General features: G+C 43.7%; 1 protein-coding gene across 1 annotated transcript in view; it reads right to left on the bottom strand.

Moving 5' to 3' along the window:
- The window catches only part of MALT1 (MALT1 paracaspase), a 75,310-nt gene extending 55,967 nt beyond the window's left edge, over window positions 1-19,343 (bottom strand). Inside the window, exons 1-4 of the mRNA XM_045020300.1 lie at window positions 19,183-19,343; window positions 15,496-15,662; window positions 3,696-3,817; window positions 2,340-2,490 (exon numbers count right to left, since the gene is read on the bottom strand). Of these exons, the coding sequence (XP_044876235.1) occupies window positions 2,340-2,490; window positions 3,696-3,817; window positions 15,496-15,662; window positions 19,183-19,343 (601 nt within the window). The remainder of the gene's footprint in view (window positions 1-2,339; window positions 2,491-3,695; window positions 3,818-15,495; window positions 15,663-19,182) is intronic.
- Between the last annotated feature and the right edge of the window lie 7,940 nt (window positions 19,344-27,283).

The raw sequence follows: 27,283 nt of genomic DNA, 5'->3' as shown, positions 1-27,283 counted from the left end.
ATAAATTGAATAAATCAATTTTGTTACGTATGGAGCCAAAATAATACTTTCCTCCCTCACTTATGTAAGAATTGATAACTGACAGAGATACCCCTTTACCCCAATATAACGCAACCCGATATAACACAAATTCGAATATAATGCGGTAAAGCAGCGCTCCAGAGGGGCTGGGCTGCGCACTTCGGCGGATCAAAGCAAGTTTGATATAACGCAGTTTCATCTATAACACAGTAAGATTTTTTTGGCTCCCGAGGACAGCATTATATCGGGGTAGAGGTGTAATTTCAATGGATATATCAATGTTTATTTGTATCTATCTTAGTTTTCACAGTTCTGCAAAAGCTATTGGGTTTTAAGCATTTTTTCCAATTTTTATCAATTTAAATGTTCACAGTTCCAGGAAATTGGGGGAGGTCAGATAATTATTTAATTACAGTAGATGTTGAGATTCAAAAAGTTGAAGCTTTATAACCACTAAAACACAATTTGTCAACATCACATGTCAAAATATACAAAGTAAATATCCTTCAATCAAATTCTAAGTTCTCAAGCAGCATTCTTCTTACTTTGCCTCTCTATAAATTTCTGTGATCTTTTTCTGTTAACTTTTTTGTGTACAATGAAATCAATGTTTACAGACATTTACTGATGATCTAATCTCTCCATACCCCTCTATCTCTCTTATATATCCATTGCTCTTTAATCATCAGAACTCTTGTGCTACCTCAGTGAAACCCCCCTTTTGGGGGGGGGGGGGTTAGTTTCGCTCTGCAGTTTTACTAAATAGCGAAGACCCAGTCCACTAGGGGAGCCAATATTACAAATCAGGATGATTTAAGACTGTTAAAAAATAGCTCCACTTTTGGTGAGGAGGGGGAAGACAATTGTTCAGATAATATCAAATTGAGTAATTCTTTCATTTCAGATGTTAAAAAGGTCTCTGTTTTAACATTAGTCCTTACAACATTAGTGAAAGTTTGCTCAGTGTTCCCTACACTCTTCTCTTGCCTGGAGTAACATGATAAGCAGAACACTACTGTAGTTCAAAAAGCCTATAGCAAAGCATCACCTACGAGTTGCATAATAAAGTAAAAAGTTCTCTCTTTACAGATTGAAGACGATTTACTTTCTTTTTTAACTTAGCACATTTCACCTCATATCAGTAGCTCAGTGAAATGCCAAAACTTCTAAGCAAGGCAGTTAAACAGTAAAAATGTTGCTATTAGTTGTTCATCTGTAACATTCATTACAAAAGTTCCGCGTATTACCCTACCAAAATAACCACCAAAACTACGCAGCCTCTGAAACTGGGAGTAATGAATGGTGTTAGCACAATAAGGCCTATGAAGTGCACTACAAATAAAAAAAATACTGTATACTCCCCCCAACTTTGGTACCAACTAAATGGATACAAGTGAGCAGATTTTAATCTTCACATCTTAATTTTCTCTTCCCCTTTATCTATTCCTTTCTTCCTGAATTCTCATTTTCCACATTAACATTACATACTTTATACATGATTTTCCTACTACAGGTAAACTTGAACGATATTTGTTACTTACCTGAATATCTATCATCAGATGATCATAATGGTCCCTTCTGACCTTAAAGTCTGATGCTATGATTAGTATATTTAACTGTTTCGTTGTAAACTTACAAGAATTCTAGTCACACAGAAAACATTAACTCTTTATTTTACTCAGTTTATAAAATAGACAAACACTGGAAGCAAAACATACTTGTCTACATTAAAGTCACTTTTTTGACTTACCACTCCACACATATATAGCGGTTTATATTCTCTAAGTGCTGTGTGTTAGGACTAGTTCACAAGTTAATCTCCCTTTCAATTTCTCTACTGCTCTGGAGAGGGTGTAGAGACTGTGCTGGGTCTATGCATGGTGCAGCACATGTCTGCTGCTGTGCCAGCACACTATGCTGAAGCCTGGCAGGCACATTGGGAGGGATGGAGTCAAGGCTACATCCATTCTTCTCCCATTCCCACCTACTTGGAGGATGGGGGGAGGACAACAACAATTCATAGCAAGCTCTACAGAACCTGTTTTCCCTCCCTCTCTATATGCTGTGATATGGGTAGCCAGAACAAGGCAGTGAGGCATAAAACACCCCCTTCACTAACTTGTGTAATCATGAGTGCTGAACCATAATCTGGGCTTTAGCTAATTAAGTTGTTACTGCAACTCAAACACACTTCCACAGCAGATTGAATTTGTCAGATGCATATTTACTTTAAGCCTACTGAATTATGATCTGGTTCATCTTCCCCACCCCCAGATCTGAACAGAGGGGACCCATTGTGAAAGGTATTTGCAACTCACCATAAGACACGCCCTGGAGATCACAAACGTCCAGTTGTGCCCACCGACTGAACACAAAGGAAGAATCGCTGTTCACTCGACAGATGTAAAACCCAGAATCATTTACACTCACTGGGTTAAAAATCAACTCTGGGGAATTCCCATGTGGAACCTGTGTTACATAAGAGCCACAGAAAAACTTAACTGACTGGTGCTGGTTTGGAGTAAACATAAGAATATTTGTATCTAGCAAGGACAGTACTCCTGACTACTATCACATATTCTTAAAGCCTATTTCAAACGGTCAGAAGAGACAAATCTTGTCCTCAGCCTTTAACATCTTAAAGACAAAATACTGATTCAAGGACAGATTGGTGTTGCTGCTATTAAATAAAGAGATATTAGAAATTTTCTTAGAGTGCACATTGTTTCAGGAACTTCAATTCTGAATCCTTATCCTTCCACAAATAGCTGGACGGGATTCCCAAACCATTATCCCAGTCAGCATTCATGTTATATCAGTACTGTCATAAGCAGACATATCCAACTCTGACTGGAAACTGTTAGAACTCTTTTTTGGGGCTGCAACAAAAGACTATACATGAAAATAAATGTACCTTTACCAGATAAGAATAAAAAATGTATAGTAAATAGTGCATTGATTACACATTTCAGTAACATGGAGACAATCTCTATCTGGATCAAACTAATTTAACATGTTGCTTGAGGCCTCAAAGTGACCTAACATTACATCTTAAAAATGGACTTTAATATCATTGCTAATATAAGGGTTCATCAATAGCCATTCCTCTTACAGGAAGATACGCCTGGATAAAAGAGGGGGAAAATGTTGGAGAAAAGTTGTGTTCCTTTTTAACTGGGGAATGCTACCCAGGCTATAGGAACATGGGGCGAGTGCAGGAATTTAAAATTTGACCGCTTTTGGAAGGGCACGTTAAGCACATTATGTTATGAGGAAAGACAGCACACCCTCTCTCTAACAAACCCCTGGGGATCCAAGCCATACGACCATTATAGGAAAAAAAAGTGGGGGCGTGTCACAGCAGGGAAAGCAGAGCTCCTCCAGCAGGAGCTAATACCTCCTCCAGCCGCAGTGGTCCTGGGACCGGAAGAACTCCGCTCTGTGACCCCGCTGCAGTCCCGGGGCCAGAAGAGCTCAGCTCTGTGACCCTGCTGATTATTGGAGGGTTGCCAGTCTGGAAACTTTCACCATAAATGTTCTTAAAAATATCTTTGAGCCAGCTGGGAGAGGAGGGAAGATGGACTCCAGTTTTTTGTAAGGATTTATATTCTGCAGACTGACTTTTATGCAATACCTCCATCAAATTCTTGAGATTTCCTATATTTGGTTATTACCTCTTTTTCCTGTTTGAACCACTGATAATGCAGAAATGGATGTCCAGTTGCCCAACAACATAGCTTGACTGTTCGTCCAGATAGTACTGACTTAGGGTCTGGCTGTACAACAATCTTTATACCTTAAAAAAAAAAAAAAAAAAAAAAAAGGAGAAGTTAAGACATTGTAACAAGAATGAACTTGCTTCCACTTGTCTTTTGTAAGTTAAATATTGTTGTACGAGTAGAACTGTGCTGTTGTATTTTTGCAGTATACCTACTGCATGTACTTTACAATTGTCAATTGTTTATTTTAAATACAGTGATGAAGTTTAGTTGTAAGTGGTACATGGATGATTAAATAAGGTTTTTTTAATATTAAAAATTGTTCCCTTATTTAACATTTTTACTACCACAATTTTAACAAACTTGAGGTTGAGAGTCTGTTGCGAGAGAAAGGATTTAACTTTTTGTACATTAGGCAAGTTCTTTTAAAATATGTATTAAATATAAAGGAATTCACAAATTACACTTACACCCACTATGGGGCCTCAACACACTGCCACAGTGGAATGTAGGGGACTCAGTATGAATGAGAATCAGGCCCTTAAAATGTTTTGTTCTGTTCTTGATATGTTACTAATATACCTTATTTTTATTATCTATGGTTGAATTTATCAAACAAAAATTATTTTAGTCAAAAAGGGACATTTCTAAACTGAATTTTCATGAAGACCTTTTTTCCTCCAAAAATGTTTTTTGCATTTTTGACAAAAATTTTAAGCGTACATATATGCATTCACCTGTTGGCTTTTTGGTGAAAGTGTGTATGTGTGTGTGTTGAGGGCCTTTTCCCCCTATTTTGATTAATCAGTCTAGTCACATGGTGAGAATGTTTCCAAGATGAGGAAAGTAGACATGAAGGAAGGTCTCCAGTGCTTAGGGCATTAGACTAAGATTTGGAAGACCAGCATTCAGTTTCCTGCTGTACCACAGACTTACTGTGATCTTGGGCAAGTCACTCAGTGCTTGTCTGCATGGGGAAATTGACCAGAATAGTTAGTAAGGAATAAGCTATTCTGCAATAGCTTCCCATCTGGATACTCTTACTCCAATATACGTGTCCACTGGGGAGTTATTGTGGAAAAGCTACACTTCTACTCCGATATAACACTGTCCTCAGGAGCCAAAAAAAAACAAAAAAAAAACCTCTTACCGCGTTATAGGTGAAAACATGTTATATCAAACTTGCTTTGATCTGCCGGAGTGTGCAGCCCCCGCCCCCAGAGCGCTGCTTTACCGTGTTATATCCAAATTCGTGTTATATCGGATCACATTATATAGGGGTAGAGGTGTATAACACTTTAAATTCACACTAACTTATCCTAAAATAGCTTCCTCATGTAGACAAGCCCTCAGTCTCTGTCCTTCAGTCTCCCATCTGTAAAAATGGGGATAATAGCACTTTCCTACCTTAAAGGAGTATTGTGAATCACAGAATCATAGAAAGGTAAGGCTCGAAGGGCCCTCAATAAATCACCAAGTCTAGCCCCAGCACTGAGCAGGACCAAGTAAACCTAGATCATCCTTGACAAGTGTTTGTCTAACCTGTTTTTAAGAAACCTCCAATGATGGGGAGGGATAGCTCAGTGGTTTGAGCATTGGCCTGCTAAACCCAGAGGTGTGAGTTCAATCCTTGAGGGGTCCATTTAGGGATCTGGGGCAAAAATCTGTCTGAGGATTGCTCCTGCTTTGAGCAGGGGGTTGGACTAGATTACCTCCTGAGGTCCCTTCCAATCCTGATATTCTATGGGTATTGCACAACCTCGCTTGGAAACCTATTCCTGAGCTTAACTAACCTTATAATTAGAAAGTTTTTCTTAATATCTAATCTAAATCTCCCTTCTGTTGATTACTTCTTGATCTATCTTCAGTGGATCTGAAAAACAATTGATCCTTCTGTTCTTTACAACAGCCCTTAACATACTTGAAAACTTATCAGGTTCCTACTCAGTCTTTTCTAAAGACTAAATATATCCATTATTTTAATCTTTTCTCATAGGTTAGGTTTTCTAACCCTTTTATCATTTCTGTTGCTTTCTGGACTCTCTCGAATTTGTCCACATCTTTCCTAAAGTGTAGCACCCAGAATTGGTCACAGGACTCCAGCTGAGGCCTCACCAGTGCTGAGTACAGCAGGACTATTACTTGCCATGTTTTACTTACACCACTTTTGTTAATACTCAGAATGATGTTAGCCTTTTCACAACTGCATCATATTGTGATCCATTATAACCCCAGATCCTTTTCAGCAGAACTACCACCTAGCAGTTACTCCCCATTTTGTAGCTGTGCACTTGAGTAGTCCTTCCTAAGGGAAATACTTTGCACTTGTGTTGATTTCAGACCAATTCTCCAATTTGTCAGTCATATTGAATTCTAATCATTTCCTCCAAAGTGCTTGTGACCTCTCAACTTGGTGCCATCTGTAAATTTTATAAGCACACTCTCACTCTTCACTCCATTATCCAAGCCATTAATAAAAATGCTGAATAGTACCAGACTCAGGATGGACCCCGGCAGGATCCTAGTTTGACAGGAAACAAACAGTTAATAACTACTCTTTAAGCATGGTCTTTCAACCAGTGGCACATCCACTTTATAGTAATTTCATCTAGACCACATTTTCCTAGTTTCCTTATGAGGTTGTTATGTGGGACTGTATCAAAAGCTTTACTAAAAATCAAGATATGATCACATCTACTGCTTCCCCCCGTCCAGTAAACCAGTAAACCTTGACAAAAAAGGAACTGAGATTTGTTAGGTATGATTTGTTTTTGACAAATCTACGCTGACTATTCCTTACAACTCTGTAGAAGCAGCAAAGAATCCTGTGGCACCTTATAGACTAACAGACGTTTTGCAGCATGAGCTTTCGTGGGTGAATACCCACTTCTTCGGATGCAAGTACTGCACCCACGAAAGCTCATGCTGCAAAACGTCTGTTAGTCTATAAGGTGCCACAGGATTCTTTGCTGCTTCTACAGAACCAGACTAACACAGCTACCCCTCTGATACCTTACAACTCTATTATCCTCTAGGTGATTACAAGGTAGACACATTAAAGGTTTGTGAGACACTCAGATACAGCCGTGATGGGAACCTTATAATTACTTAAGTAAATCATTTAATTTTCAAATGTAAATTTTGAAAAAGATTTTTTTTTAAATAGTCAATACTTCTACAGAAAAACTGGAACAAACTCAAGCATTAAAAAAAATGTTCTGAATTTTCAAAAATGTCCAGAAATTTCTTTTAAATCAGCTCCAGTTGTCGCTAACATTTTAATATGCAAGAAAACCAAGTTCTGTGGAGATATTACAGTAACACTAGCAAGTTCTGAGAAAACTGATTCAAAATTTAGTTTGTTTTCCTGTAAACGTTTATAATTTCACCTTGAAGTAAATATTTTAGCATAATACAATTACCCTCTTACTATAAGAAAATGTTTAAGATGTATAATTTTTGCACTACTTTGTAAGATTACAAATGGGTTTTACTGCTTCACGAACTTCCTCTGAAAGATGAAATGCAGAAGTCAAAATGTGGTTTTACCTTGAAAAGTGGCTAAAACTGCTGTGTCATTATTTCTGTTTGTCATCTTTCACCGATTTCTACATAGTTTACAAGTGTCGGTTCTGAATAAACTCAACCTCAACATTGAACAAATTCAGATTGACTTGCTTACATTGCCATGGGAAGAGAACTTTAGGCAGCAAATACCTCTGCCTGACTCACTGAGGTTACAGAAGGCTGGGAAGTATTATTGCACAGTCTGACAGTTGAGCCCTTGTCCTTCCTGGATAAGGAGCCAGTAAACTGAGAAGGAAGTTTCTTCTTTGGATTTGGTTTGTTGATTTTACTACAGAACTCCAGGAGACAGAATGGGCAAATGAATGACACAGGGAAGGAAGATCTTGTTTGGATTTTTGTTATCCCAAAAGGGGAGGGTTCATATTTTTTTAGTTTTGCTGGGGGGAAACTGAGACAGCAGGCAGGTAAGCCATTGATGGAGGCACATGTAGCAATATTCTATACATGTGAAGATGATGGATAAATCTGTCCATTTTCTTGGGCATTACCACCAGTAAGAAGATTCTTCAAGCAAAATTTTGCCTCAGTTATACCTGTGCAACTCCATTGTCTTCATTGCACAGGTGCATCACTTTCAAAGAGACTACCCTATAGCATTAATAGTTAACAGGTTATTCAGATGATGTGTAAGTTCAGGAAAAGTGTGCTTAGGGTGAAACTAAGCTGAGAAAGAAAAGTCTATAGCAACACCCATGATAATTAACAGAGACAGCTACTCAATTGTGACATTAAATGATCCAGCCACCAATTTTAAAAAAAGAAACATACACAACATTCAAGTAAATTTGTGCACTCAGCCTTGCTTGGATCATCAGATCAAACTTAGGGAATTACCAGTACATTTTAACCTAAAGTTCAGGGCCAATCCAAGTTTCTAAGAATAAAAACCTGGATAATTATCAGGAGTTATTTTTTCTTTAACACACAACAACAGAACCCAAACCCAGGAAAATTCTACTATTTATAAAAGCTGTTTGTTAGAACCAGTCATAACATTTGCTTTGTCTTTTTCAAAACCTTGGGGTCTGAATTATCAGGGCCACTCTAAGCCAGCAGATCTAGCCAAATAACTCTTAGTTAAACAAGATAGATGACGTTACACCTTTTTGATAGATTGTAGTGTCCTCACTCTAGAATGAACTACATATTGTCATAGGCTGGCCTATCAGCAGAGTTGAGAGTGGGTCCTGGAAAGTCATACCAATTTGGGTGTCCTGCTGAGTCACCAACATAGGGATATATTCACTGTGCCTTCGTCTGATTCAGGTCCAACGCCACAACTGATAGGAAGTGATTTACAACCATGAGATGCAATAGGGATCAGGTTGCTAAAGCTGTAACTACTCTTCCCAGACTCTGAGAGCATGCCTTCACTACATACTTAACTAGATTGTTGCCCCATTTTGACTTGTGTACACACCCAACATCCCTGCTTTAAGGCCTGGTCTACACTACGAAGTTTTGCCAGCACAGATATGGGCTAGGAACATGGGGGGGAGGGGGAGAGCGGGTGAGAGAAGGGGCGGGTGCATGGCAGGGGACAACAACCCACACACTTCAGCCAGCTACACCAGCAAAACCCCAATGTAGATGCAAATACAGCTATGTTGTCAGACACGCTGTTCTGCCAGCAATGTTATTAGGGGCGAAGGTGTAGCTATGTCAGCAGATGAAGTCCTTCCAGCTTATGCCACATCTCTACTAGCAGGGTCTGCCGGAACTGCTATGCTGGCACAGCCATACCAGCAAGGGATCTGTAGTGTGGACCGGTGGTTCTCAACCTTTCCAGACTACTGTATCCCTTTCAGGAGTCTGATTTGTCTTGTATACCCCAAGTTTCACCTCACTTAAAAACTACTTGCTTACAAAAATCAGATATATAAAGTGTGTCAGCACACTATTAGTGAAAAACTGGTTACTTTCTCATTTTGTCTGTATGACATTTTAGTTTGTACTGACTTCGCTAGTACTTTTTATGTAGCCATTTGTAAAACTAGGCAAATATCTAAATGAGTTGATGTACCCCCCGAAGACTTTGGTGTACATTGGTTGAGAACCACTGGTGTAGACAATGGCCTGAATGTGGTGGTGCATTAAACCTGAGTTGGCTCGCCCAAGAGGAGACACAGGCAAAAGCTCAAGTGAGCACAGCACCTCAGCTGCTCACATGACCACTCTGAAGAGTGGATACAGGCTAGCAGCACTTGAGTGCCATTAGTCCTCCAGTGACTTTCCATGATTCCCCCCACTGGCCCAGAAAGGACAGACATGTTCTCACACATTATACTGCAGACCAATTCATAGTGCAGCTCAGATTACTACAGCGCTAAGACCCATTGCATATGTCCCCAGAAGTCTTAGTGCTACCCACAAGTATGTGCAGTGCTAGTGTGGACACAGCAACTCAAGTGTTATTTTGCAGAGCAGCCACTCTCACTCGAGCTAGGTTAACTCAAGGGCTGTAACGCTAACGTAGGTAACTTGAGTTCTCTTTAGTGAAGACATACCCAGACTGAGACCAACACAGAGCTGGCTGAGAACAGTATATCAGCATCACCTAGATGACATTGCTGCCAATGTCTAATACTTTATTAAAATAAATTGTATTAAGGTTTTATGTGATAAAGGATGCTGATGAACAGGAACAGATGTCACCCTATCCAAAGAGTCCCCCTTAGTCATTTATCAAGTTGTCAGATGTGACATCTTTTGGGACGGGATAAGGCAACTTTTCTTTATTGCTTATTAGTCCCAATGCTAGGAATAGACTCTTGATCTTGTCTATCTCAGTCATCATCAGGGGAAATCCCAAAGGGACATGACATCCTTGCAAACTGAGCACCACCCAAATTGATCTCTGGCAAAGCATTTAAAGTGGTGTGGTTGTATAATCAGTTCATGTCCATCACTGGCTATCTTGTCACGCCAGCTACGCTTTTGACACCTACGATCATCACCTGGGTAGCAGCATTCCTTGACACACACTTTGGAATTTCTTGATCTTCCATTCTAATATGTCCTTAACAAAAAAGCCACTGAAACCAAACCAGTGCTGATAGACGTGGTTGCTAGCTTTGGCTTGGAACGTCCTTATTTCTAATCTTGTCCTGCCACTCAATATAAAGCAGTGGACAAAGACGTGCATCAAAAACATTAATCTGATGTTCTTCCAGCTTTCCTCATCACCCATATTTCATTGCCAAAAACAGAGTTGGTGTAACTGTGGTTCTACAGACCCACAGCTTTGCAGCAAGCTTGACATCACAATGTTTCAACAGAGGCCACTGAAGGGCTGAAACATACAAGCATCTATATCTTCCAAGCATCTTCCAGCACTATATATGACACTGCACCCAAATATCTGACAGCTGCCACCTGCTCAATGTTCTGTCCAGAAAGGTTAATATTGAGCTGGTTGTAATAAGGAAGAGGCTGCCTGATACCGGGGGGAGAGATAGCTCAGTGGTTTGAACACTGGCCTGCTAAACCCAGGGTTGAGAGTTCAATCCTTGAGAGGGCTGCTTAGGGATCTGGGGCAAAATCAGTACTTAGTCCTGCTAGTGAAGGCAGGGGGCTGGACTCAATGACCTTTCAGGATCCCTTCCAGTCCTATGAGATAGGTATATCTCCATATATAGACTTAGTTTTATCTGGATTAATAACGAACCAATGCATGCTGCTTCTTGCCTGACCAGACTGGCCATAAACTGCAGCAATTTACCAAACTGAGCCAAAAAGACACGGTCATTCAAGATCTCAAAGCAAACTGGTATTCAGCTCACTTCCAACTACCCCCTCAAAAACTTATCCATCAACACTAATATTGAACAATGATGATAACAAAACAAAGCCTTGCCACACTCCTATGGGGATAGGAAACCCAACTGACTCAAATACAGCTTTCTGTTCCATTATAAAGCTCTTCTATCAATAAAGTTATCTTCCCAGGAATGCTTTTAGAATATCTATGCAGCAATAAAAAACCTGTGGCACTAAGGCTCAGAGGCCAGACTGTGGGGCTAAAATATGCAACACAGATGTTTGGGGTCAAGCTGGAATCCAAGCTCTGAGACTTGCCCCCTTCATGGGGTTTCAGAGTCCAGGCTCTAACTCAAGCCTAAACATCTACAACACTGCAATTTTTAGCCCCACAGTCTGAGCCAGCTGACCCAGGCCAGCCATGGCCATACTGTGGGTCTTTTATTGTACTGTAAATGTACCTCAAGTCTAATCAGATCCCAAACAGATCTCCTGGACATTGCAAACAGACCCAGCTTCTTTGCGTCCTGCTCAAAGGAGGCAAAATATCAAAGGAAGTACTGGTCCTCGACCATAGGAAGGTCTAACTCCAACAAGCATATAGCTTACTAAATTGCCTGATTGTTATCTTAAGTGCATATCCCTAACAAGATAGGCACATTAAGATTTCAATTCCTGTCTGCACATGACTGTACATTTTAGGGCCTGCAGTAAGTAATCTAGAGAAAGGAATGTATGGACCATCTTAATTTCTTTAACATCCTCCTCAGGCATACTCATTCCTCACACACACAATGAATTGTTTCTCTGGCTACTGTTATTGCGGAGTATGACCGGATCATTGTTTATGTTCCCACAATCATAACCTAGGGGATGAAATTTCTCCTTCCTTCCTTGTGCACCCAAAACAAAAGCAAAACCCCCCATGTTTTCACCTGTTCATTACTTTACACTTTCTTTCACTCAGACCAGGTCTACACTAGAAAAAGTTTGCTGCTATAGCTATACTGGCAAACCCTCCTAGTGTAGATGCAGCTTATACTATCAAAAATGTGATTTTGCCAATATAGCTTTTACAGATTCAGTAAGCAAAACAAGGTATACTGGCAAAAGCACTGTATGTTGGTATAACTACACTTAGAATTATAAGGACAGAAGGGACTACAAGAGTCATCTAGTCTAATCCTTTGCCAAGATGCAGGATTTATTGTGTCTACACCCAGGGGCGGCTCTAGGATTTGCGCCACCCCAAGCAGGGCGGCACGCCACGGGGGGCGCTCTGGCGGTCGCCCGTCCCGCGGCTCCGGTGGACCTCCCGCAGACGTGCCAGCGGAGGGTTCGCTGGTCCCACAGCTCCAGTGGAGCATCCGCAGGCGTGCCTGCGGGAGGTCCACCGGAGCCGTGGGACCAGCGGACCCTCCGCTGGCACGTCTGCGGGAGGTCCACCGGAGTCGCCTGCCGCCCTCCCACGGGACGCCGCCCCAAGCGCACGCTTGGCGCGCTGGGGTCTGGAGCCGGCCCTGTCTACACCATCCAAGCCATTCTTTTGAAAACCTCCAGTGAAGAAGCTTCCACAGTCTCCTGAGGCAGTCTGTTCCATTGTCTTTCTGTTCTTACACTTAGGAAGTTTTTCCTGAGATTTTATCTAAATCTGCTATGCTGTAGTTTGAACCCATTGCCTCTTGTCCTGCCCTCTGTGGCAAAAGAGAACAACTTTTCTCCATCTTTTTTATGGCAGCCTTTCAAGTATCTGAAGACTGCTATCATATCCCCCTTAATCTCCTCTTTTCCAAACTAGCCTTCAGCCTTTGCTCATATGCCTTGCATTTCATCCCTTTAATCATCTTTATCGCTGGCCTCTGGATCCTTTCCAGTTTCTCTACATTCTTTCTATACACTAGTGACCAACATTGGACACCGTACTCCAGCTGAGGCCTAACCAGTGCCAACTAGAGCGGTACAGTACTATCACCTGCCATGACGTGCATGCTCTGCATCTGTTAATACAACCTAAAATTGCATTTGCTTGTTTTGCAACAGCATTACATTGCTGACTCATGTTGAGGTTGTGATCCACCACAACTCCCACCCAGATCCTTCTCAACAGTGCTGCTGCCAAGCCAGTTTTCCCCAATTCTGTATTTCTGCATTTGGTTTTTCGTCCCTAAGTGTAGCACTTTACATTTGTCTTTGTTGAATTTCATTTTGTTGTCTACAGCCCAGTTCTCCAATTTATCAAGATCCCTCTGAATTTTAGCTCTATCGTCCAAAGTATTGGCAAATCACCCCCCAGCTTTGTGTCAGCTGCAAACTTGATCAGCATGCTCTCTATATCTACATCCAGATAATTAATAAAGGTGTTAAACACCACCAGGCCCAAAATAGATCCCTGTGGAACCCAACTTGAGACCTCTCTCCAATCTGACGTCATTCCATTAATAGTTACGCTTTGTTTGTGGTTGTTTAACCAATTATGTATCCACTTAATGGTACTTCTGTCAAGCCCACATTTCTCCACTTACACTAGGGATTTTCCCAGTATAGAAATGTTGTCCCATCTCCCCAAATCACTTCCGTACCTGACATTGCTATACTTACAAAAGTCTTGAGTGTAGACCCAGTCTTAGTAGGTTTACACAGATTCACTTTCATTTAGGCTGTCACAAAAGTTCATTATACCTTTGAATGCTTCACATTACCCTCCTTTTACACAGAGCAACACACTGCAGTTCTAATACTGATCTTGGCAAAAGCAATAATTCAATTGTAAAAACGTAGGCACAGTGAATCTAAAACACTACTGTTATTCCCACATAGCCTATTTAAGAAACAGAATAGGATGACTAATTAAACTAGATTATTTTTTCCTAAAACAACAATTCCTATATGAATTCATCACAGATTTAAGGTTTCAAACTATAAAAACTAATGTTAGAGGGCCAGTTTATAGAACAAAACAGAATTTGGCCATGTGTTTTTGGAATACATTATAGGTAGTAATGAAAAACATTTATTCTCATAAATGAAGGACAAGGAGTACAAAACTCACCTATGATTCTGACTATTGCTCTTGTACATGCATTAACTTTTTCTGTTTCTGAAATCTCATTAGTTACTATCTAGAATTCATAACGAGACATTATTAAAACACAGCAAAAGACTAGATTCAGCAAGATGACTGCTCAATTGTGGTCTCCTTCATAGATTTGCTATTTTAACACACAAGAATTCTGTTGAAATTTATCATTTGCATTGCATCTAGGAACCCAAATTAAGGATCAGCACCCCATTTTGTTAGCCTTGTTTTGTGTAATAAAGGACAGCTGCAAATAACGAGGGCTCCGACCTCTAATAAGTTTACTCAGGTTATGTCTACACTTCAGCTGCACAGCTACAGCATGGCGGCAATGCTGCTGTAGTGCCATAGTTTAAATGCTTCCTACAGCAACAGAAGGGGTTTTTCTATCAGTGCAGTTAATCCACCTCTCTGAAAGGCAATAGCTAGGTCGACAGAAGTCTTAAGCCATACCTATACTATGGGCACAGGCCCGCCGACAGCAATTCCGGGCCCCAGGGCCAGGGCCATCCTAGGGGGGCTTGGGGCGGAAGTGACGAATCCATCACTTCTGGGACTGCCTGTCACTTACAGGACTGGCCAATCATGTCAGCCCACGGGGCCCCCCAAAGCACAGGGCCCGGAGCGGTTGGGCGTGCCTAGGAGCCCTGCAGCCTGCTCGGGCGTTTTAAAAGGGTCTGGGGCTCCCGGCTGCTGCTAGTGCGGTGGCAGCAGTGGCTGGGCGCCCCCGGGCAATTGCCTCCCCTCTCCCGGCCTGTATGGGCACTACGCCTCTATAGCATAGATGCTTCCTACATCGACAGAAGGGTTTTTCCATTGATATAAGTAATCCACCTTCCCATGCAGCAGTTTGGTTGAGTGAAGAATGTTTCCATTCACCTAGTCAGGTCTACAATGGGGGGGTTAAGTCAGCTTAACTAAGGCACTCAGGAGTGTGAATTTTTCACACCCCTGAGCAACCCAGTTAGGTTGATCCAAATTTTAAGTGTAGACCAGTGACAGTTCTGTTGAGACAGAAAAGAATCCACTCTTCCAGACTTCTGTGTGGTCCTGGCTGCAGGGCTTACAGTAGTAAAAAACAACCACATCCTTCACCTTACTTTTTAAATAACTAAGTAAGCAAACAATCTGCCTTCCTTCCCAAATATACCTATTGTCTTTACAACAGACTCTTCTGTTCTGCCCACCTGTTCCTAACACTATCTATTCTGGATTCTTACATAGCATTGCTAGCTTTTACCTATAAATTCTTCTACCCACTATAGGACCCTTCACCCCAGTGAGTTTCCAGCATAATGCATATAGATGGTGAATTTAGGAATGAAAATTAACCTGGAGGACTGAGACACTGAAGGGCCTCTGTGTGTTCCAGGGCCTGTAAGAATTCCACCAGTTCCACCACAGTGCAACCCCTTTCACCCATTAGTCTCAGGAGACTCCAACTGGGGCTTCCTTCTGGCTCCAGTACTTTGAGAGAACATTGTTCCAACTCCAGAGAACTGCAAAAATTAAAATAAAACAAATAAGTTAAGTGCATTTGTATGAATGCCAAGTGATCAATTAAAAATGGAGAAAGAGAAACCTGATCTTTGTACTATACTCATACCTAATTTTGCCCCCAATGAGACTGCCTTGTAAGGAAATATTGATAAAACTGAATATATGAAAGTAAATATTAATTTTTGCAGGGGAAATTACTGATAGGAATCTGGTGTTCATTACTACAAATACAAGATCTTCCTAATGTACACGTCTGACTCCCATTAAGCGGTGGATTTACACATATGAATCTAGCAGAGTTTATTCTACTAATGTGAGGTATTTCCCAGTTCTATATTATATTGTTTCCTAGACGTATTTAAAGTATCTTACACACACGCAGCATCTCAGGTCAAAAGGATTTCAAAACACATGACAACTGTATACAAATCATACACCACCACTTTAATTAAGCTGCCTGAAATGAAGGTGAACTGCATGCCACACAAAGGATATTTGTGTGAATGGCAATTCTACTCAATACACAGGGTAGACTCCTACACTTGTAGGTAGGACTTCTGTTTTCACTATCTCTTCTGAAAAACCAAATACCTTTGCAAAAACCTTTCCATTTACAGTGTGACTACTTCAGAAGCAATAAACAATGAGTCACCAATAGCAGGATTTAAACTGTGGTTCCAGGAAGACACTATTTCATAGATTCTAGGACTGGAAGGGACCTCGAGAGGTCATCGAGTCCAGTCCCCTGCCCTCATGGCAGGACCAAATACTGTCTAGACCATCCCTGTTAGACATTTATCTAACCTACTCTTAAATATCTCCAGAGATGGAGATGCCACAACCTCCCTAGGCAATTTATTCCAGATATGATGCTTTCATAGCTGATGTACTGCTATAGTGTAAGAAAGATTAAATATTAGACATTTGCCTAGTGGGTCTTGCCCATGTGCCCAGGATTTAACTGATCACCATATTTGGGTCAGGAAGGAATTTCCCCCAGGTCAGATTGGCTGAGACCATGGGTGGGGGTCTGAGAGTTTGCCTTCCTCTGCAGCATGGGTCACTTGGAGGTTTAAACTAGTGCAAATGGTGAATGCTCTGTAACTAAGTCTTTAAACCATGATTTGAGGACTTCAGTAACTCAACCAGAGGTTAGGGGTCTATTTCAGGAGTGGGTGAGGTTCTGTGGCCTGCAATGTGCAGAAGGTCAGACTAGATGATCACAAAGGTCCCTTCTGACCTTAAACTCGATGAATCTACACTTCATTGCCAATCTGTAATTTCAGATGTAGAGATCTATGCATTAAAACTTCAGTCTTAAACCTTCAGAGCTTCTAATCACAGAAATAAGTATTATAACCTTTTCTGGATAGTCTCAACATGTGAAGAATTAGGAAAGGATCAAAGTTTTGGAAAAACATGAAGTCATATGTCACCACAAGAAAGGTCTGTTTAGAACCCCTTTATTTAATTACCATGTACTTGCTACAGATTAATTGATAAGGTTGTGATGAGAAAGGGTTTTTATACTCTTAGGGGAAAAAAAGGACACTAATATAATGCAAGATTCAATAAACTTCAGCAGCAGAGGAGCGTGAACACATCCTGGCAGGAAGAATACAAAACAGAACAATTTGTATGAGTATATTTTTTCCCTTGCAACAATTTTCACGTTGTCCTCCTGTTGTCTCTGTAAAAACAGGAGAGACACCATTTAAGACTGTAGGGTTACTTATTCTGCAAAGCAGTTACATCATTAAACTCCTTTGCCAAACTGCAAAGGCATAATAGAGAATAATTCATGAGAACAATTCATCTACCTTACAGAATAAGAACAGTGGGCATTTTTGCCACAAGAATGAAACCAATAAGACAGTGCATCCCATCACAACAGATCATCACCACATGTTGCATACACCAAATCTGTTGCTCACGTGGTCCACTTGCCCCAAATTGGCTTATGTCTCTGTGTCAAGCCTTGCATGAATCCTTAAATTGCTCCCTGTACCAGCTGCCCACCCCTGCACTCAGCTAGGAACCTACTGAGAATCTGCACCTGTCACTGCTAAAGCACCCCAAGTGTGCATGCCAGGCACTCCTTGCCTGAGCATTCATCAGACAATGCTGTGGCTTCCTCACTACATGCTCTAAAGTCTCTTCCTTGAGGTGACATTGCCCCAACAGCAGCTCTCCCACTGCTTGTGCCAGGGCCCCCAGCCATACCCTCCCCTGACACCGCAGGGCTTTCCCACTGCTTGTGCCAGAGTCCCCAGCCACCCCCTCACCTGACCCCCATGGCTCTCCCCTCCCTGTGCCAGGCTCCCAGCCACCCCCTCACCTGACCCCCCCCCCAGGGCTCTCCCACTGCCTGTGCTAGGACCCCCAGCCACCTGTCATAAACATATAGCTACAGGTAGCATAAAATACCTCTTTACCCTGCAAAGGGTTAATTTTTCTTTTACCTATAAAGCATTAAGAAGCTCAGATAAGCTGGGTGACTCCTGACCAAAAGGACCAATAAGGGGAGAAGATACTTTCAAATCTATGGAAGAAGGTTTTGGTCCGTCTCTCTCTGAGCCAGCCAGGAAACAGGGAAGGGGAAAATACATCTCCCTAAACTATATCTGAACTAAGCATCTAGTCTTGCCGAAAAAGTAAGTAATAGCAGAAAATAAATGTGTTCGATTATCTTTTGTTTTAGCTTGTGAATTTCCCCTGTGCTAAGAGGGATGTTTATCCCTGTTTTTGTAACTTCAAGGTTTTGCCTAGAGGGGAAATCCTCTGTGTTCTTAAGTCTTTTGTTATTCTGTAAAGTACTTACCATCCTGATTTTACAGAGGTGATTCTTTTACCTTTTCTTAAATTAAAATTCTTCTTTTAAGAACCCGTTCTTAAAATCCAAGTGTTTGGGTCTGTGTTCACCTGTACCAATTGGTGAGGATATTATTCTCAAGCCTCCCCAGGAAAGGGGGTGTAGGGGCTTGGGGACATATTTGGCAAAAGTAGGGCTTCAAGTGGCCCTCCCTGAATGTTTGTTTAAATCACTTGGTGGCGGCAGTGATACTAAGGCAAGGAAACAAATTTGTGCCATCCTTGGTAAAGTTTTAACCTAAGCTGGTAAATATAAGCTTCAGGGGTCTTTCATGCAGGTCCTCACATCTGTACCCCAGAGTTCAGAGTGGGGAAAGAATCCTAAGACACCCCCCTCACCTGACCCCCGGGGGCGCTCCCCTCCCTGTGCCAGGACCCCCAGCCACAGCCTCACCTGACCCCCGGGGGCCCTCCCCTCCCTGTGCCAGGACCCCCAGCCACAGCCTCACCTGACCCCCGGGGGCCCTCCCACTGCTTGTGCCAGGCTCCCGCCGGCTGCTCCTTTCACCTGAGCCTGCCCCATGTGCCTCTCCCCCGCCCGGCGCCAGACCCACTGTCCCGACTCGCCCGGGCTCCCCCGCGCCAGGCACCCCAACGCTCCTGCCCCCCGCTGCCTCAGCGCCCCCGCGGGGCTGCCGCTGCCCTCACCTCAGCTTGACCCTGCCGTGGCTCCCGGCTCGCTGCGCCAAGTCTCTCCAGCCCCTGCCCGGAGCTGCGCGGTCCAGCACGCCACTGAGCCGCCGGAGCAGCGGCTCCCCGAGCCGGTTAAGGGGCAGCGACCCCGGCGGGGCCGCGGGCGAGACCGACATAGTGAGGAGCAGAGACCCCAGCGAGCGGCCCCGGGAGCGTTTGAACCTCCCCAGCGCCTCACGCTCCGGGAACGGAGCGGAGGCGGCGCCTGCACCCGGAAGGAGCGAGTCGGGGATTCCCGCCCGAGCAACAACCCGCCGGGCGGGCAGGGAGCGGCTGGGTCTCCTCTATCCCCGCCCGCCGCGACGCCCCCGTTCCCTGGGCCAGCCCCTCTCCTCACTCAAACCTGCCCGGGCTGAGGCTCCTCTTTACTCTGTCAGTCCCTTCGGCTCTGTGCCCCAGCCTAACCAGACTCCCACACACCTTGGTGCCTGAGCCTGAAGCGCCCCCATATCTGTGCCAGCCCTTCCCAAAGCTGCCCCTATGAGAGGCTGATCCTACCGTGGTTCTCCCTTGTGCCCCCCTCATCTCACCTCAGCTTAGCCGTGCTGTTCCCTCCACTCCCTATGCCAGCCCTGCCTCAGCACTTGCCCTCATCTCCCTTTCCCTGCATGACTACCTGATCTCTGTGCCAGCCCCCCAAATCCCCTTTTCGTGATCCTCACCCGGCTGTACCTCCCACCCACATATACTGGGCCAGCTCCCCACAGCCCCTCCCACCATGCCATGACTGCCCCACTCTTTCAACCTGTCCTGGCCTGTCCCTTACTAAAGCATCACCCTGCTATGGCTCCTCCCAGGGGCAGCTCCAGGCCCCAGCACACCAAGCGCGTGCTTGGGGCGGCATGCCGCGGGGGGCGCTCTGCCGGTCACCGGGAGGGCGGCAGGCAGGCTGCCTTTGGTGGCATGCCTGCAGAGGGTCCACTGGTCCCACGGCTTGGTGGAGCCGCGGGACCAGCAGACCCTCCGCAGGCACGCCTGCGGGAGGTCCACCAGAGCCGCGGGACCAGCAGACCCTCTGCAGGCATGCCTGCGGGAGGTCCACCAGAGCCGCGGGACCAGCAGACCCTCCGCAGGCATGCCTGCGGGAGGTCCACCAGAGCCACAGGACCAGCGGAATGTCTAGAGCCGCCCCTGGCTCTTCCACAACCACTCACCTCAGTTCAGCCAGACCCTGGACTGGCTTCCCACTCACTGTACCCATCCATTTCACCTCAGCCTGAGCCTGCCACAGGGCCTTGCTCACCTCCAGGTCCCAACCCCTCTCACTATTACACAAGCCAGCAAGTTGCTAAATTGTTGTAGTAGCTAATTAGTAGTCAGAGACCCTCCCCCCCAGATGGAGTATGGATCATTAGACTGATAGTTGGGAAGGCCTGGCATCCCTCAGGCCAAGCTCCAGGGACAGCTTTGAAACTCCCAGACCTACCAACAGGAAACAGTGCCTACATCTGGGTGAAACTTACATAAATATGTATTTGGAAGGTTTTTGATTCTAGAAACATTAGGCTGTAATTTCAATCTGTGAATGAAAACTTCAGCTGTTCTAACAAGTTAAAGGGAAGTAATGAAACCATCAAAGTTTTTGTTATGCTCATTAGGAAACAACAAAAGCCTAGAAGCAAATGTTGAGGGTGGGAGGCAAGCACAGATGCATCTATGTCCCCATTCCTGCTCTGCTTAGGCCTGCTGCAAATAAAAGCAGCTACTGGCCCTGCCCTTTGTCATGATGAATTTGACAGTACCTAGACATGGGGCAAGGCTTTGTGATGAAAAACGAAACAGAAAGGGGAGAGTCAACCTGGTCTAAAACAGGCGAAATTAGCTTTATATTTCAGACAATAAACCATTTACACTACTTGGGCTTCACTTTTATGACAGGTGACTAGCAGTTAAACATGAGTTTAGCCACACGTTAAGTTGAATTCTGGATGCCAGGGGAGACCCACTGGCAGAGGCTGCCCAGAGGATGTGTATCAATATAGATTGCCTGTCATTTGTTTCAATCACTTAAAAATACATTCTCTGTATTTTACCATCTATTTCAATCAATTATCAAGTTTTCAAACTTGTGTGCCTAAAGTTAGTCACCTAAATAAGTAGCCTGATTTTCAAAGATCCCTAGCAGCACCTGCAGCTCCCATTGACTTTAACTGGTATCTAGCATCTATGAAAATCAGGCCACCTATTGAGGTGCCTAAATGTGTAGTTAGATTGCTAACTGTAGGCACTCAAATTGGATGATTTTAGCCAACGCCGTGTACTCTGATTCTTATTTGTTCACATTTTGTTTTTCTTGAAACACTACTAATCTGAAAGCAAGATAATTGAATTGTTAAATAGCAATACTTTGTTCTTCAATATTACTTTCTGTCTCAGGAGCGCACGCCGCCAATGTGATATGGCCGTTAAAAAAGCTAATGCGGTTTTAGGATGCATCAGGCGAGGTATTTCCAGCAAAGATAAGGAGGTGTTAGTACCGTTATATAAGGCACTGGTGAGACCGCATCTGGAATACTGTGTGCAGTTCTGGTCTCCCACGTTTAAGAAGAATGAATTCAAACTGGAACAGGTTCAGAGACAGGCTACTAGGATGATCCGAGGAATGGAAAACCTGTCTTATGAAAGGAGACTCAAAGAGCTTGGCTTGTTTAGCCTAACCAAAAGAAGGTTGAGGGGGGATATGCTTGCTCTTTATAAATATATCAGAGGGATTAATATTAGGGAGGGAGAGGAATTATTTAAGCTTAGTAACAATGTGGACACAAAACAAAACGGGTATAAATTGCACACTAGGAAGTTTAGACTTGAAATTAGACGAAGGTTTCTAACCATTAGAGGAGTGAAGTTCTGGAACAGTCTTCCGAGTGGAGTAGTGGGGGCAAAAGACATATCTGGCTTTAAGACTAAGCTTGATAAGTTTATGGAAGGGATGGTATGATGGGATAGCCTAATTTTGGCAATTGATTTTTGATTATCAGCAGATAAGTATGCCCAGTGGTCTGTGATGGGATGTTAGATGGGATGGGATCTGAGTTACTACAGAGAATTCTTTCCTGGGTGCTGGCAGTTGAGTCTTGCCCACATGCTCAGGGTTTAACTGATCGCCATATTTGGGGTCGGGAAGGAATTTTCCTCCAGGGCAGATTGGCAGAGGCCCTGGAGGTTTTTCGCCTTCCTCTGCAGCATGGGGCACGGGTCGCTTGCTGGAGGATTCTCTGCAGCTTGAGGTCTTCAAACCACAATTTGAAGACTTCAATAACTCAGACATAGGTTAGGGGTTTGTTATAGAAATGGATGGGTAAGATTCTGTGGCCTGCTTTGTGCAGGAGGTCAGACTAGATGATCATAATGGTCCCTTCTGACCTTAAAGTCTATGAGTCTATGTGGTTTATAAGCCACATGGCACCTCTTTTTAAACCAATGTGACATGTTAAACTGAGGCAAAGACATGACAAGTGCCTTGACTTGCTGGTTACATGTAATGATCTAAGCCAGGAATAGAACACAGGAGCCTTCCCAGTCATGTGCTGTAACCAAGGAGACAGTTGAGTATACCCAGCACCTTTACTCCCCTGAAAACCAAACCACTTTTACTTAGATGCCTAAATATATGTTTACAGAGATTTTCAAAGGGACAAATGGCAACTAAGTGGCTAACTCCCAATTACTGTCAATGGGAGATAGGGCCCTAATTGCCATTTGTTCCTTTGAAAACCTCCCCTTAGGATGTCTAATTTCAGGCACCAACCCTGGAATTTTTTGCAGAAGGTGTCCTCAGTTAAAAAATGTTTTTAATTTCCAAGCTAACCCGATCATCTGGATATCCAAATGCCTCCATCTGTTTGTCTTGTACCATGCCAAGATCATTGCAGACACTTAACCAATAGATAATTAAAACTGACCCTTTAAAACCCCCTTTATTAACCTCCAGATTTATGTAAGATTGTGGGAATTTTTCCTGCATGTTGTTTTACTGATTATTGGCATTTCTCTCCTACTTGATGGTGTTTGTGTTCTCTTTAGCAATAGCATGTGCAGCAATGACCACTCTGAAAAAGGGTGAGCATTATAATAGAGCACCTTTCATAAATAGGGGCAGTGTGCCCATGCCTGTGACTGGCTGTTATAGGATGTATAATGCTAGCACTTTAGGTTTTTGTTGGTTTCAGTGCTTTATCACTTCCAGATGTGCCCTTCATTCCCCCAGTATTCTTCCCCTGTAAAAGAAGCTTAAGCAGAACCTTCAGTTTTTAGATCTTTTTTTCCCTCTTCTAGTGAAGACACCATGGGATGAAATTAAATTACTTAAAGTTAATGTAGCCTGGATTTCATCCATGATATTAAGGTACATTCATATGCAAATATCTGCTGAGGAGGAGGAGGAGGACTTCATTATACATTGTGGTTAATTACAGTCCATATGATTAATATTTGCAGTAGGTTGCTTTCAAAATTGTTTATTGTGTTATCCCTTCATCTAAAAGTTATTTTTTCTAAATTGTCTATCTTCAGACACCATGCTGTAAAATATAGTTAATGAGGAGCAGCGTATGAAAGTCTTTACTACCTGACAGCTCCTTGGTGGCCTTGAAGTGAGTTTGATATGTCTCAGTCCAGTCTCTATTGAGCAATGATTGACCTGATCACAAAAACAACTGCCCCAGTTGATACTAATTGACACCCTTGATGGCAGTTGTAAGTTCCAGTTAACATTCCCTTTGGACCATGCTTATGGAACAACCAAGAGAAAGATTATCAGAGACTCCAGCCTAGGTTTTACACAAAGCTGAGGCATCCTGAGACAGAACTAGCTACATACTTAGCTACCTAGCTTACCTAAGTGCCTGATTTAGGCCTTGTTTACACTACAGATGTCGACACTCAAAAATTGCTATAATAATAATTGGCATGTCATGTTCACACTCATTCCCTCTGTTGGCAGAGGGCATCCACAGTTGGGGCAGTATCATTGACTGTGTGAGAAATGCATTGTGGGTACCTATCCCACAGTCCAGCTCGACACCTGCTGCTGCTAGGTGTTGTGGGAAGGTGGAGCGGATTGCAGCGCATCTCAGGACTGGGCTCAATGTGCTATGATGCATTGCTTTCTGTCCCAGCATTCTTTCTTTCACTACATTTTTCAATGGCCCTTGTTTGCTGTGCACCCAGGCATCTTTGTGAGAAGGGATGAATTTTGCACTGCTCTCCTATGCTCTGATAACTGTCATGAAGACATCGCAGATGGCAGTGCAGTTAATCACAAAGTTCCTAACTGATGAAGACTCCCAGTTGCTTGACATTCTGTGTGACATGGATAGAAACAAGTTTAGATTGCTTTTGGCATTCACAGAACAGTTGCAGGGACCGTCGCACTGAATGGTGGGATCATATAGTCATCCGTGGGTGTTTCACTGACATCAATGTGGGCTGGTCTGGGAAAGTGCATGACACAGGCATCTTCAGGAACACTGGCCTGTATAGAAAGCTACAAGCGGGGACTTTCTTTCCAGACCAGAAGATTACAGTGAGGAATGTTAAAATGCCAACAGTGATCCTGGGAGACCTGGCATACCCCTTATAGCCGTGGTTCATGAAACCTTACACGGAAAAGCTGGACAGCAGTAAGGAGCAGTTCTACAACAGGCTAAGTAGATGCCGGATGACAGTGGAATGTGCCTTTGGCAGATTAAAGGCGTGCTGGCAATGCCTTTATGGCATGTTAGACCTCAATGAGGATAATAGTCCCAGGGTCATAGCCGCATGTTGTACACTGAATAATCTTTGGGAAGCTAAGGGTGAAAGGTTTGCTCAGAGGTGGAGTGTTGAGGCAGACCACTTGGCTGCTGATTTTGAGTAGCCAGATACCAGGGCTATCAGAGGGGCCCACAGGGGGGGCAATTCAAATCAGGGAGGCTTTGAGGCAACACTTTGAAAATGAGAACTAGTAATGTATATCTCTGATTGGTGTTGCAATGTTAAATTACATGTAGTTTTACTAAGAAACAATGGTGACATTTGAGGCCTTACATTCCAGTAAGCTAATGATTATACTGTATATATATTGGTAGTGGCGGCTATCTCAATTTGTAGGAAATAAATGAAGATGAATTACTGTTCAAAAACTTTGCGTTTATTAAATAAGAAACACACACACAAAGATGCTTGGTGGGAAATGAGGTACCAGGAAAGGGCAGACTTTCAGAGCTGTGCATAGGTCCAGCTGTCATTTTGAAAGTTGTCCAAGGGGGTGGTCTGAAGTGAAAACCAAGAAGTCCAGGAAAGCACTATGTGGGTGGAATTTGCGGGGGCATGTAAAAGAGTTCTGAATGTGCTGCAGGAGAGGGCGGGCACGCATCTGCTCAGTCTGTAGCATTATTAAGCACTTCAGCATCTGCATTTGCTCCTCCATGACTTTAATCATCTGCTCAGTAGTGTCCTTTACAAACTCCTGATTTTCTTTTCCTGTCTTTCTGCTTCACTCCACTCCTTGAGTTCCCTTTTCTCTGCACTGGAGAAGTGCAGTACCTCCCGGAACATGCCTTCTTTGCTTCATCTAGGGCACTTTCTTATCTGGCAGCAACGCTCAGCCAGTGTGTGGGGGGTGTTCCTGGAGGTTACATCTGCTGAAGCCCAAGGAACAAAGCACAGAAACATGATTGTTAAGTTCACGCATAGCATTGAAACATTTCAGTAAAATACACCTCTGGTAACATAACAATCACTTTCTCATGGACCCTTGGCAAGCACACATCTCAGCCAACACCCAGAGCATGGTGAGTGTTGGATGGGAGGTGGGTGCTCTACATGGGGAAAAGAGCACTCTGCAAGGGTTGCGGTGCAACCGACTAGGGAAAAATTTCTAAAATTCTCCTGCACTGTTACAATGACCCCACAGGCGGGGGTAAGCTGAGGGTAAGCAGGGAAGCAAGGGTACATCTACTACACGCTTGTGGTTTCCACTCTGGTCCCTACGCTGCTCACATGTGTGCCGCTTTGGTCCCTGCACAAGTGATTGCCGAATGTCGCGGGAAAGTTTCCTACACTGGGGGAGGGAACAAAGCAGCTCTGCCAAGGAATTTTCGGCAGAGGATTGCTGCGTACTTCCAGGAAACTTTCCTAAAGATCTCTCAAGAGGATTCCCGTGAGATCTCGGTATGCATCAACACCCTGTTCCACCGTAATGATTAGCTGCATGGGCAAATGTCTAGCACACAGAAACACAGCCAGCCTTGTACATTTCTATACCCTGAACCCACTTCTGAACTACACAAACCACAGCCACTTACCAGATATCTCCTCTCCTGCTTCTTGCTTGACAGAGAGCAACTGCTGGGACTGGCTAGATACCTCCAGAGTGCTGAACAGTTCCTGGCTGCCTGCCCCACCAGGCAACCCCACTGGGAGCTCCACATTGTTGTCTAACTCCACCTCTTCATCAATGACTTCATCCTCTGGGTAAGGTCCTCTTTCCGCCACCTCCAGGCCCGCCTAAGTATCCACTGGGCTCTTGGCAGTGGAGGTGGGACAGCCACAGAGGATAACGTCCAGCTCCTTATAGAACCAGCAGGTCTCAGGTGCAGCACTGGAGCGACGGCTTGCCTTCCTCACCTTATGGTATGCCTGCCTTAGCTCCTTTATCTTCACTCTGCACTGTAGCGTTTGCTGATCATAGCCCTTTTGCACAAGCCTCGAGAGATCTGCCTGTAGGTATCAAAATTCCTATGGCTCAAGCAAAGCTGCGACTGCACAGCCTCCTCTCTGCATATACTTATCTGATCCAACAACTCCACAGTGGTCCAAGCGGGACAGCGTTTGCTGCGATAACCTGCCATGGTCACCTGGAAAGATGCGATGAGACCTCTCCATACTGAGGCAACAGGAAATGGAATTTCAAAAATTCCCAGGCCTTCTAAGGGGGAGGGGCAGATGGTTATTTACCTAGCTGCAAGGAAGTGAAGTTCAAACTGCTGACCAAAGCGGTCAGATTGGGCATTGTGGGACACCTCCTGGAGGCCAGTTAGACCTATCTGTAGTCAGAGTCACAGCAGTAGGGTCA

This window comes from Mauremys mutica, chromosome 6, assembly GCF_020497125.1.
Source record: "Mauremys mutica isolate MM-2020 ecotype Southern chromosome 6, ASM2049712v1, whole genome shotgun sequence".
NCBI classification, from domain to species: Eukaryota; Metazoa; Chordata; order Testudines; family Geoemydidae; genus Mauremys; species Mauremys mutica.
The sequence above is the reverse complement of the archived record's forward strand: the minus strand, read 5'-3'. Positions and strand labels throughout refer to the sequence as shown.